The 12438-nt window shown below is 41.7% G+C and overlaps 1 protein-coding gene and 1 long non-coding RNA gene across 4 annotated transcripts in view; one reads left to right on the top strand and one right to left on the bottom strand.

Annotated features, from left to right (window-relative positions):
• The window catches only part of LOC128086017 (uncharacterized), a 382551-nt gene that overhangs the window by 3748 nt on the left and 366365 nt on the right, over nt 1–12438 (top strand). The gene's annotated exons all lie outside the window — the stretch shown is intronic.
• SUPT3H (SPT3 homolog, SAGA and STAGA complex component) overlaps nt 1–12438 on the bottom strand; it is a 268403-nt gene that overhangs the window by 251415 nt on the left and 4550 nt on the right. For all 3 annotated transcript variants that reach the window (XM_052693150.1, XM_052693143.1, XM_052693167.1), the window contains one exon: nt 4806–4909. In XM_052693150.1, the coding sequence (XP_052549110.1) occupies nt 4806–4909 (104 nt within the window). The remainder of the gene's footprint in view (nt 1–4805; nt 4910–12438) is intronic.

Raw genomic sequence — 12438 nt, 5'->3', positions numbered from 1 at the left:
CTGCCTTCCCACCAGGTGCTCAATCACTGATGCAAGCTGTAACTTAGTATTTCCACTATAAAAGGGTAGTTTTAAATACGTTTTTACCAAACTACAATTTTTACTCTCACAATTCCTAAGAATATTCTATTGATCAGAAGCCGATCTTGAGCAGAGCCTCTACTTCCTTTGTGTAAGAGATTTCAAGATAAATAAACAGACCAAATCAAGAAAAACAACTTTGGAAAATAATAATTTCACAATAATTAGCGTACTAGACATGCTGGAAACTTCTTTTAAAAATTATTAACACCTTCTGCTATAAGTTCTGTGGCAGCACAGTAATGTACCTAAACACAAACAAAGCACAAGGCAGAACTCCAGACAGCATTACATACTTTGAAATCATTATTAGATCAAATGGCATGTAACTGCAAGGCCTTAACGATGAAAAGCCAGATATGTTCATGTAAAAGGGTAAGGCTTTGTAAACGGATGTGCATTTGTGCAGCCTGTGACAGTCTGACACGAACACGAGAAGCAGTCAGCATCTGCAAGCCGTCCCCAGCTGTACTTCACACGAGATATTACAGAGAACAGATTTTTTTTCTTGACTATCACAAAAATTTCTTCATACCATAGAATCACAGAATCCCAGCACGGCCTGGGTTGCAAAGGCCCACAGCGCTCCTCCAGTCCCAACCCCTGCTGTGTGCAGGTCGCCAACCAGCAGCCCAGGCTGCCCAGAGCCACATCCAGCCTGGCCTTGAATGCCTGCAGGGATGGGGCATCCACAGCCTCCTTGGGCAACCTGTGCCAGTGCCTCACCACCCTCTGCATGAAAAACTTCCTCCTCAGATCCAACCTAAACCTCCCCTCTCAATCCCATCTCATATGTGAGCAAATATTTAAAATACTCTTTAATGGATAACCAGAATTGTATTATTAGTGTAGATACATATACATGTATGTATGCTTATGGTGAAAAACTGCTTTATGCATCCTAAGACAACTTCTGTCAGTATTTTACAATTACATTTCAAGGCTCCTGCACATTTCCTGCATTATGAGCTTATCACAAAAAAATAAAATTACTCCAAAAGATTCATTTAATTCCGTAATGTTTTGGTTCAAGAAACATGTGCAGCATTTGTGACATACACTGCATACGAATAACTCCCCCCACCTTAAATGGAATTACTCACAAACTTCTGTATCACATAAAAATTCTGGGGTACCAACGTTCCAACTGCCAAACACCATTCATAATTAGAACTGGATGATCTTAAAGGTCCCTTCCAACCTGAACCCTCCTGTGACTCTATGCTTAGAGCCCTATTAACGCTTTACTTTGCAGTAAGAAGTTCATCTTCTCAGCACATATACTTTTAGTTGAGAAGGGCAGGGCAAGTTGAAGGTTCTCTTTGTATTACTTCATACAGACTGCCTGAATTAGGAGATCTCACTCAACTTCCAAAGATAAACTGTGCAGCTACAATCCCCCTTTTCTTTAAGAAAGATGTCACCTTTTCCGCACTGTAATCCTCCGGCCTTTCTATTTCCCAGGATCTTAGGATGTCAGCACGGATCAGTTATAAATTGCCTACATGGGACAATCTGTAACTTCCTAAATTATGTAGTTTATAAAAAATGTCAGCTTCTGTCAGAGCCTGGAAAGTTCTTTTCGAGTAGTAACTTCATTTTGTGGTGCAGGCCAAAAGAAACAGATGTCATTTTTCCTCCGCATGGTTCATCCCTGACACTTTTATCACTTCAAGATTCCCTTTTTGATCCCCCCCCCCCCCAGCAAAACAATGAGAGTGTATTTTTCCAATGTGTTCATTACATTCGAAGAATCTCTTCAGTTGCTACTGTTTTAATGAAACTGTGAAAAGCTGTTACTCTAAAGCACAGAAGGACTGTTTGTATAGCTCTCACTGTATAACTTCACCAGCTCTGAAGCAAAAGGAAAACGTCTACTTCTTCCATTTATATGGCCAACAATAACTTCTGCGTTCTGACAGAATCGTGTGTATGCTGGCAGGAGGGCAGCTGGTAGTTTCAAAATACTTTATCAGGAAGCACACAATGAAATAACCAGATACTGACCCAAAGAGATGCTCAGGCTTCTTTGGCCCCACACTTCATAGCTGGTTTTTTGCTTTTAAACATGGTTACAGCTGTTTTCTCCACATACACACACACAAAATAAAAATTTAGTGTAAATGACTATTATAGATGTGAACAATAACAGAGTTCTGTTAATGGAGAGAATTTACATTTTCCATCTGAGCAGGAACTCATGACAGACAGAAAGCTACTAGGTTTGTAATACAGTTTTCACCTACTTCACAAGACTCACCGCATGGGAAATTGTTTGTTATCTACATTACACTAAGAAATACTGCAATGGAACAGATCCCATGCACCTACAGCAGTCTGACATTCTCTTAAGGACGTTTAACTGAAAATAAATCTGCTTTTGGGCATGGAACTCTGTAGAATCTATAGAGGCAAGTAATTCCTTTCATATACTCTGCCCATATAGCCACTCAAACCAGGAAATGCTACTTGACAGTGAAGGTAACTCTGCAACATATGACACAACATCCTCTCTGCTAAAAGCAGCAACAAGGAGCTACAGGAGACTGCTAGGGACAGGTTGTGTGAGAGCAGGGAAGGAAAGGGGACCTGTTGAGGGACATGGTTTAGTAGGAGCTATTGGGAATAGGTGAACGGTTGGACTGGGTGAGCTTTTAGGTCTTTTCCAACCTTGGTGATTCTATGATTCTATGGGCCTGGGGCAGATTTGCCACTTTGCTCACATGGTCGTGTCCATAAGTGATCAGAACAAACATAAAAGGAGGTTCCACACGTAGCCTGAAGTGACCCAAAACACCTTTTAATTCCTGAGCAAACTCCTTCACAACTACAAAAGCAGCAAACACAAGGAGAACACGTAGTTTGACGCAGCAATACTAAGATGTTAAGTTTCCCTTACAACAAAAAGACAAATGTAGATTTTATGGAGGCAAATCTATGGAGTCTTGAGATACTTTAAACTTCTGCAGAGCCGAGGAAGACAACTGACAGAAAAAGAATATCTATATGTTTATAAATCTATATACAATAAATAACGCTTTAACATTCCCCTTGGCTGGTATTCAGCTCTAACACCTTGCAAAGGAGAAGGATGAGAATGGGGCATTTAAGATAAAACTATCTAAAAATTTGAACTTGTGCATTGTAAGACATTAAAGAGCACATGCACACAAATGGACGTGTGTTCAACTACTACTGACCTGAAGTAAAAAGATCAAAAGGATGGCATCCTAAAGCCCATCAGCATGTCCACAGTTTGAATCAAGATTTCCCTATTTTTAAAATGCAGCTACCCATCTGTAGGTCAGAAGATGGATGCTTTAACCATTTTAATTTAATACAGCTTATGGAAAGGAATTGAAAAATATGACGCAGCGTAGTAAAAGGAAGCTTCCAAATATCGAGTGTTTTCAATGATCTTGCCAAAGCAAAGATCAGTAGCCCCAAATTAATTCCTTTTTAAGTCCTTCCTACTTTATCTCATCATCTCTTAGACAACATCCTGAACAGACTTCCAGACCTAAAACCTCACCAGGATCTCTTGAAAACATGGATTTACATTTTGGTATTCTGGGACTAGCTTTCTTCATTTCATTTTCAACTTAATAGATGCGCATTTAAAATAATTTTAAAATACTTTTGCAAGATTTCATAAAGCAACACTCCCTTTTATGTGCTGCTGATCTCAGCAATTGGCAAGTGTGCATCCTTTCCCCCTCAATAAGTAACGTTCATAATCATATATATTAAAAAATAAATGCACAAGTTAGACACAAGCCATCACAGCCTCATTTTCTACCTGCACCCTCGGAGGTTAGTGTATCTTTTAGCTCTGAGCTGAATAACTCTTTCAAGTGGCTGGGTAAATCAAGAATACAAATCCACATGGGACAAACTCACTGATTTTCCAAGCCCTCCGTCCCAACAGAGTGACTTGGACATACATGAGAAGGGGAAAAAAAGGGATAAAATAATTCTTGACAAATATGTTGCTCTCCACCAAATGAAGTTTCGCAGGCAGCCCAGCATAACAGGTTACCAGCCAGGATAAAGTCTTGCACAGCACGAATCCTTCTGATTATGGAAGTACCTCTGAGACACAGCCCACCTGTCCAGAGATCATCCACCAGCAGAGTTTCAGAAGTGAACTATAAAATCATGCAATATCACAGCTTGGAAGTCTGATCATGTAGGTTCCCAAGAATCCACTCAATATACAACAACAAATAACTTATGTTTGTGATGCTCGTCACAACTTTACTTTGTATCAGCCAAAGCCCAGTTATTTACAATCGCTTTGTGTCTTAATTCCATGCAAAATACCTTGATGTCAGTCTAGTTTTCTGTATTAGCACTGAATACAAAACAATACAAAACATCTATTTAAATAAGCATATATGACAATAGGAACCAGCTTTCTTTGATGAAGGTCTGAGCAAGAAAGGTCTCTAATGACTTCCTAGAGTAACACTAATAATACATTAATTTAGTCAGCAGAATTTTTCTCTCCATTCAACAGAAGACGGGATTTTTATTTATCTTTGAATGTTCTCCAAATCAAAGTAACATCCATTCAAAAATACTCCAGAACCATCACCAAGGTCCAGCACGAATACTTGCTCTTCTTTCCCCTCATCCCCATCACCTTAAACACACGTTCTAGGCAGCTAGCCAGAAGAAATACCCAAGCAGCAGATATTACCAGTAGTAGGCTGGTTACTTACATCATACTTTGCAACTCAGGTGTAAAGCTTGTTGATTTTCCCATCCCTCTTCCACTGCTTGAAGAAGCAGCCGTTGACATCGGGCTAGCCACGGTGCTGCTCATCTGAGTGAACAAAGAAATAGCAGTAATTACAAACACATTTTATTTTAGAGAACATACGAAAAAATGGTAACAACTGCATCCCTCACACAACTCCACATGCTGTAGAAATTTCAAGCCTGCCTCTGCATACAGAGCATCATAACACCTTTCAGTCAACACTCAAAGAAAACTATTCAGAAAGCCAAGTGAAAAAGCCCATTTTACTAATTGAACATGTGAGAGAAATTTGTAGCAACTGTAAAATAATTTCACCCTAAAGGCTGCTATGTATGTTGCACACTAGATATTCAACAGGGAAGAAAAGCTATGCAGGATGGACATGAGCATAAGGCCCTGTATGCAAAAAGAATCCTATCTGAGCCCACAGGAGAGAGATATTTACTATAATTACTGTAAGCATTGAAAACGTGCTATTTTTCAACTCATCTTCTCAGGAACTCATTCAGAAGTGCCCTAAAAGCACCAAAGAAAAAGCATTACAATAAATTATTGTTATACTGGAATATGTTATATTCATACACACTGATGTCTTGCTACTTAACACATGCTCTTCTATTGCCATGGTATTGCAAACACTGATAAATCAGTCCCTGCCTGCCTCCACTGAGACCAACGCAACAGCGAAACAGTATTAGAAACAAACAGAGAAAACTTAATGAGCACTGGGATCATAAATTCCTTTTTGAAACACATACCAGAATCAAAAAACCACTTAGGTTGGAGAAGAACTTCAAGAGCCCAAGCACATCGCTAAGCCCCCCAGCCACATGTCCTAAGTACCACCAAGGATGGAGGATGCACCACCTCCCTGGGCAGCCTGTTCTGCTCCTTAGTCACCATCAGATACCCAATCTAAACTTCCCTGGTGCAACTGGAGGCCATTTGGATGCCCCATCCCTGCAGGCATTCAAGGCCAGGCTGGATGTGGCTCTGGGCAGCCTGGGCTGCTGGTTGGTGACCTGCACACAGGGGGCTGGGGCTGGATGGGTGTTGTGGGCCTTTGCAACCCAGGCCATTCTGTGATTCTGTGATTTTCTCATACCCTATCACTTGTGATGAGAGGAAAGAGCATAGCAGGAGGGGAGCTGTTGAGCTGTAGAGTTACGTGGGCTCTCCTTCAAACTGAACCTCACTTCTGTCAGCCATTCCATCTCCGTCCTGTTTTCCAGTCCTTCTCCAGTTTCAAAGAGAAATGCACATCATGATAAAGCCTACATGACTGAAGGCACCGTCTTTCTACAGAATGTTTTATAGCTTTGCTATACAAATTTCTTATTAAAAAAAAACGTCCAAATCAAACCCAGTTCTACTCTTATTCTCTAAAGCAAATCTATCAGATGTACATTCTCCTTAATAAAATGCAAGTCAAATGCCTGTAAGTAATTTAATTTCTTAAAAAAATCTTAAATTACTCCAAGTCTAAGAAATCCAAGTTTATTTATGGAAAATTCTACAAACATAGAATAGGGAGTTTCATTTTTCCCCTTCGATATTATTTTTAAACACAGAACTGCACCCATCATGCAAGCCTTCAGATAAACAGAGCACATTTCCATGGCATTTTCCCTCTTCTATCCAGCCTGCTGCCCACTAACATCAGCTCACTCATACTGCTCAGTCCTTGCACTGTCAGTAGTAGCAGTAGCATTGATGATGAAAAGCAGATGTTAACTTGCTCTGCTGTAAGACTTCTAAACAGATTTTAACTTTAAAGTGTAAAAAGATAAATTTATTTTCTAAAAATATAACCTGGAAGTAAGTTACCATATTAAAAATGCCACTGCGTTGTAAAACACTGAAACCCATCACAAATCGGAGGCTTGGAGTGAAGAATGATGTAACACTGAATATGCATAAGATACTTCCAGAAAGTAGTGACAGAGTTAGCATTTTGGAGCACTAATGACACGATAGCTTGTGGAGGGACATCATCATGCAGTTAGAGATAGGCTCACATTCTTTATGACTGCTTTCAAGTAGATTTGAACAGACTTCTATCTTCAAGCAGATTCTAATTTAGGTCCCCGTCCTGCAAGCACTTATGCACATGTGTAACTTTAATCACATGTTTACTCCCACTGAAACCTGATTTTAATCACAAGAACTTACACACCAAGCCTAAGTGTTGGCAGGATCCAGCCATAATCAGCAGTTACCAAAGAGTCACAGAAACTAAACAATCAAATTAGTGACATACAAAGGTAAAAGGTTGTACGTGCATCTATTATGTAAAGGAAGCCGACAGAGGGTTTCTAGGAAAGCAGTATGCTCACACATAAGGGACTAAGGAAGAAGCTGCAGTGATACCCATGTAGCAGAAGCATAAGTTTATCCATATTTTACATCTTGTTATTTGACTGAGACAAACTGCGTTCACTTTAGTAGCTATATATTTATATTCCACACCACACTATCAGCATTGCTCAGTAAAAGTTAATACAGACGATCACAGAATCACCAAGCTTGGAGAAGACCTCCAAAATCATCCAGTTCAGCCACCCACCACCAAGAGTTCCCAAATCCTATAGGGCTACACATTATCTTCAAGCATTACTGACAACCGTGGAAACTCTCACTCAGAAATATTAGACAGCAAAACTATTCTGCCTGACAGCCTTCCATAAAGCAGCCATTTTACAGAGGATTTCATCTGCATTCCCATTCACTGCAATCCCCAGTGCACCCATTAATTTCTTTGGATCACAGAATCCCAGCACGGCCTGGGTTGCAAAGGCCCACAGCGCTCCTCCAGCTCCAACCCCTGCTGTGTGCAGGTCGCCAACCAGCAGCCCAGGCTGCCCAGAGCCACATCCAGCCTGGCCTTGAATGCCTGCAGGGATGGGGCATCTACAGCCTCCTTGGGCTGATCTACATCTGATCTACACATAATGCCCAGGCTTCAGACCTGTAAACACCTGCAGAATGCTGGCCATATTGTTTCTTGGGGGTTTTGTTTTGTTCATTTGGCAGGCAGTATCCCATTACACAAACAGTAAGATCAAAAATATACATAATTCTCATGCAATTAGTCATTCTGGTCTTTACCAATGAGCTCTCATGTTGGGGGAAGGTAAGCCTAATGACCTTCAATATGCAAGCACTGGAACAGGCTGCCCAAGGAGGTTGCGGATGGTGTATTGTCTGGTCTGGTCGTTTAGGAGGCATTCCTACCTCCCCCACATCATGGGACAGTTCTGCCATTGCTGGGTCAGTAGAAAAGCTGTGATTTACAACTGTCCTAGTTTAGATTAAAGGTTCCTGTCCTCCAAATGGATGAGAACTGTCTCATTCAAAAACCTCAGGGCTGTACATCTGTGCAAGTATCGGTTAAGGAGCTGAAAGCTTACCAGCTACCGCTTCACCAAAAACTCTGCTCTTCCCACTGCAACCAAATGATTTAACTTCCAAATCAAGCAGGTGTACAGCATTTTCTTGACATAAAAAACCAACAGCTTGTCAGGCTTTGTCAGACCCTTCACAATAATTACTTCCACAGCCCACGTTTTGTTTGATGGTTTAGATAATTAACTTCTTTACACATCAAAGTCCCATCATCCGTATGTTCTATTTCCTTTCTTCCGGACATAAAAAAAAAAAAAGAAAGAAAGAAAATAATTCAAAAGCAGAAGCACTCTCAAATCAATTTTCTTCAATAAGTACAGCTAACATGGAACTGAAAAGCCTACTGTAATCTTCAGTGGGTCAATATACTGTATTTGTTTTAGCTCCAAACCAAAATGCAGCTGTTTGCCATATTCTATAAAACGAATTCAGATGTTCAGATTAGGGCACAGATTATTTCAACATGCCATATTTTAATCATGAACTCTAGCAAAGAGAAGATAGCTTCTGATGAGCGCTGACTGCAAGTAGCAATTAGGAGGTCCTATCCAGATACACCCTTTCAGCTTCCACAAGTTCTCTTCGCATAAGGAGAATCTTGCAATCACGTGTACAGTAATAACAATGCATATAGTTCTTAGTATGAATAGAGATTTAGAAACATCGACTGTGAGTTAATATCTTTTATCTATAATCACAGAATGGCCTGGGTTGGAAGGGACCTCAAGGATCACGAAGCTCCAACCCCCCTGTGCCACGCAGGGCCACCAACCTCCCCATTTCACAGCAGCCCAGGCTGCCCAGGGCCCCATCCAACCTGGCCTTGAACACCTCCAGGGATGGACGGGGCATCACAGCCTCTCTGGGCAGCTGTTCCAGCACCTCACCACTCTCACAGCACACAACTTCCCCTGACATCCAACCTCCATCTGCCCTCCCTCAACTCCAAACCATTTCCCCTTGTCCTGCTGCCATCTCCCCTTTCCAAGAGCTGACTCCCCTCCTGTCTGCAGGCTCCCTTTAGGTACTGCAGGCTGCACTGAGGTCACCCCGCAGCTTCTCTTCTCCATGCTGAACAAGCCCAGCTCCCTCAGCCTGTCTTTGTAGTGGAGGTGCTGCAGCCCCCTGCTCATCTCTGTGGCTCCTCTGCACCCTCTCCAACAGCTCCCTGTCTTTCTTGTACTGGGGCCCCCAGACCTGGACGCAGTGCTGCAGATGGGGCATCACAAGAGCAGAGCAGAGAGGGACGATCACCTCCCTGTCCCCAAAATAAAACAGTCACAACAGAAAACAGTATTTGTTCTGTATAAAACAGCAGAAGACAAGAGTTCTTGGCTGAGGGAAGCTAATTCTAAGTTGTTTCTTGACAAACATAGGCCCAGCTCTCTTACTGAGCGAAAATACAAAGCAGACTTTTGCTTTATAGCCATCTCTTCTGTCCATGTCCATTCTGACGCTCCCAAGCAATACAAGCTCACCATTACAGTTCAGCCAACAAGACAGATGTACAACCCATATAGATGTATTTTTTCAAGATCCAGTTGAGAGGTGTGTAGGAAGTGAAGTTCAAGAACTTGAAGGGAAGAACTGAAATTTGAATTTAATGTACAGGCTGCACATACAGCCCATAGCTGTCAATTATCACATTTCCAAGCTACTGATTTCTTAATTGTATTTGGAGCAAACAGAAGCAGTCTTAAAAATAATAACAACAATAACATATTTTCAGAATAAAAACCAACACTGTAAATACTTCCATCTCCTATTTTCAAAGACTCCTCAGATACTTGCATCAAGCACCACAGCCAAATTGTCACATAAGGATCTAAGGCCACGTCCACTCTCAACAGCCCACCAGTACAGCTCAATAACTCACCCAAGCACAAGCAGGGAGAGCAAACATTTCCAGTCCTGCAGTTTTCACTCTGCAGAGGCAACTGAGCATGTCAGCTGGTCAGTTTAAAACAGAAGTGTTTCTTAGAGGAGGGAAATTTGAATCAGAATGGCCTAGCAGAGCTCTGAGTACAACTGATCTCAGTCAGTCAGTGGCCACATTTCTTCTCAGCATCTCTCAAGTGTTTGCAGAATCAACTCCCATAAGTAACGAATCTATCCTCGTGAATGTTCTTACGTCTTACTGTAATGGGAAGCCCAGAATTAGAGAAAAACACAGAGATCTGAGACAAATTCTTCCATTAAATGCATTACTGTAGAATTTACAATGACTTAATTCATCAAGTAGGCAAGCAGTATGGTACCAGCTTTCTTTTCTTGTTCTTTATATATTTTGCATCTAACCCGAAATCATGCAAAAATGCAAAGAATGATATTTTCATCTACAGAAACAAACACCACCAACAACAACAAACAGGAACTAAATGCCAAGATGACTATTAGTTAACACAAAATTAAAAGTAATGGCTTTCTTTTCACATCGCTTACTTCAGAGTAATTAGGTTAATCACAGAATCATAAAATCAGAGTCATAGAATAACCTAGGTTGCAAAGGCCCACAGCGCTCCTCCAGCTCCAACCCCTGCTGTGTGCAGGTCGCCAACCAGCAGCCCAGGCTGCCCAGAGCCACATCCAGCCTGGCCTTGGATGCCTGCAGGGATGGGGCATCCACAGCCTCCTTGGGCAACCAGTTAACCATCCTGTTACCACGATGCATCGTACTGCAGGCACAGGCTCACCAGCACACAAAAGTATAAGAGAGTCTTCTAGGACTGGAGATGTACGATCTGAATTAACTACAGGAAAACAGATTTTTGTTGGTGCACTTCCTTAGAAAGAAAGAAAGCAACTGTAAACTCTGTTGAACGCGTGCAAGGCTGGGTTTCTAAATGGAGGAGCAAAATTTAAAAGAAAGACCACATACATTGTACATACACTGTTGTACTGATCACCATTAGCATGGAAAAACTAAACAAAGAAAAACTTCAAAGTTCTTCAGTCCTCCTGAGCTGCTCCAGCAGGCTGGAACCAGGAAGGTTCTAGAGCGAAAGGTCTCCAATGAGCACAACACACAAATGACCTAGACTTACCTTAAGCATCACCAAGCAGAATGCTTGCACCATTTACCCTAAGGAGAACACATTTCACCTGCAATTGATGCTTCCTTTCATTACAGAAATCATAGAAACACCAAGGTTGGAAAAGACCTACAAGATCATCCAGTCCAACCATCCACCCATCACCAATAGTTCTCACTAAACCATGTCCATCATTACTTGATACACCAGATGCTTATGATAGTTTTACTTGACAGCGATTAACAGAAATACTTGGATTAGATACCAGGATGAAAGTCTTTACTGTGTGACACAGGTTGCCCAGTGAGGCTGTGGATGCCCCCTACCTGGAAGCACTCAAGGCCAGGCTGGATGGGGCTGTGAGCAGCCTGGGCCATGGGAGGTGTCCCTGCCTACAGCAGGGGGTTGGAACTGGGTGATCTTAAAGGTCCCTTCCAACACAAACCATTCTGTGATTCAGCTCATAGCTGTTAATGCAGAGCCCAACTTCTGGCACCCAGAAAAAAAACAAACTGTTTTTGATCATGACATTCCTCATCAGAATTAAACAAGCTTGGAAAACCCACCAGCATAATAAGAACACATCCGAACCCCATTTTTATCCCTTACCTTTAGAGGGCCACTCAGTCATTTGCTCTGATTTAGAAATTAAAGAAGAAGCATAGTAATTAATTCGGACATACACCCCTGGCTGTGTTTCAAACCGTTTGGATGTGGTGCTCAGGGCCATGATTTAGTGGAGGGCTGGTAGAGTTGGGCTGGGATGGTTGGGCTGGGGTTGGACTGCATCATCTTTAAGGGCTTTTCAACCTGAGTGATTCTATGATAGCATGTATAACATATATAGTATAATACAGCATACACAAGATGCAGAGTAAAGCAGATTTTCAAGCACATGGAGGTACAGGTTTTGCTCCAGTGATTAAAAAGCATCTTTCTGATGCTGTCTTTACAACTGTGGTGTTCCGTAGAAATGGACAGGAAGTAATTCTAGATGTCCATTCCCACACCTGGTAAGAAATTACCTTTGTACACAATTACTGAAGACCTTAAAGGAAAGCCATGAAGAAGCACAACTCTCACTGACTTAGCAGGGAAAGAAAAGTCACTGACCAGCTACAGATTAAAGCACAACCTCCTGATCCAGTCATGCAT

Source organism: Tympanuchus pallidicinctus, unplaced genomic scaffold (genome assembly GCF_026119805.1).
Source record: "Tympanuchus pallidicinctus isolate F22 unplaced genomic scaffold, pur_lepc_1.0 scaffold1, whole genome shotgun sequence".
Lineage (NCBI taxonomy): Eukaryota > Metazoa > Chordata > Aves > Galliformes > Phasianidae > Tympanuchus > Tympanuchus pallidicinctus.
This window is presented reverse-complemented; position numbering and strand designations above follow the sequence as displayed.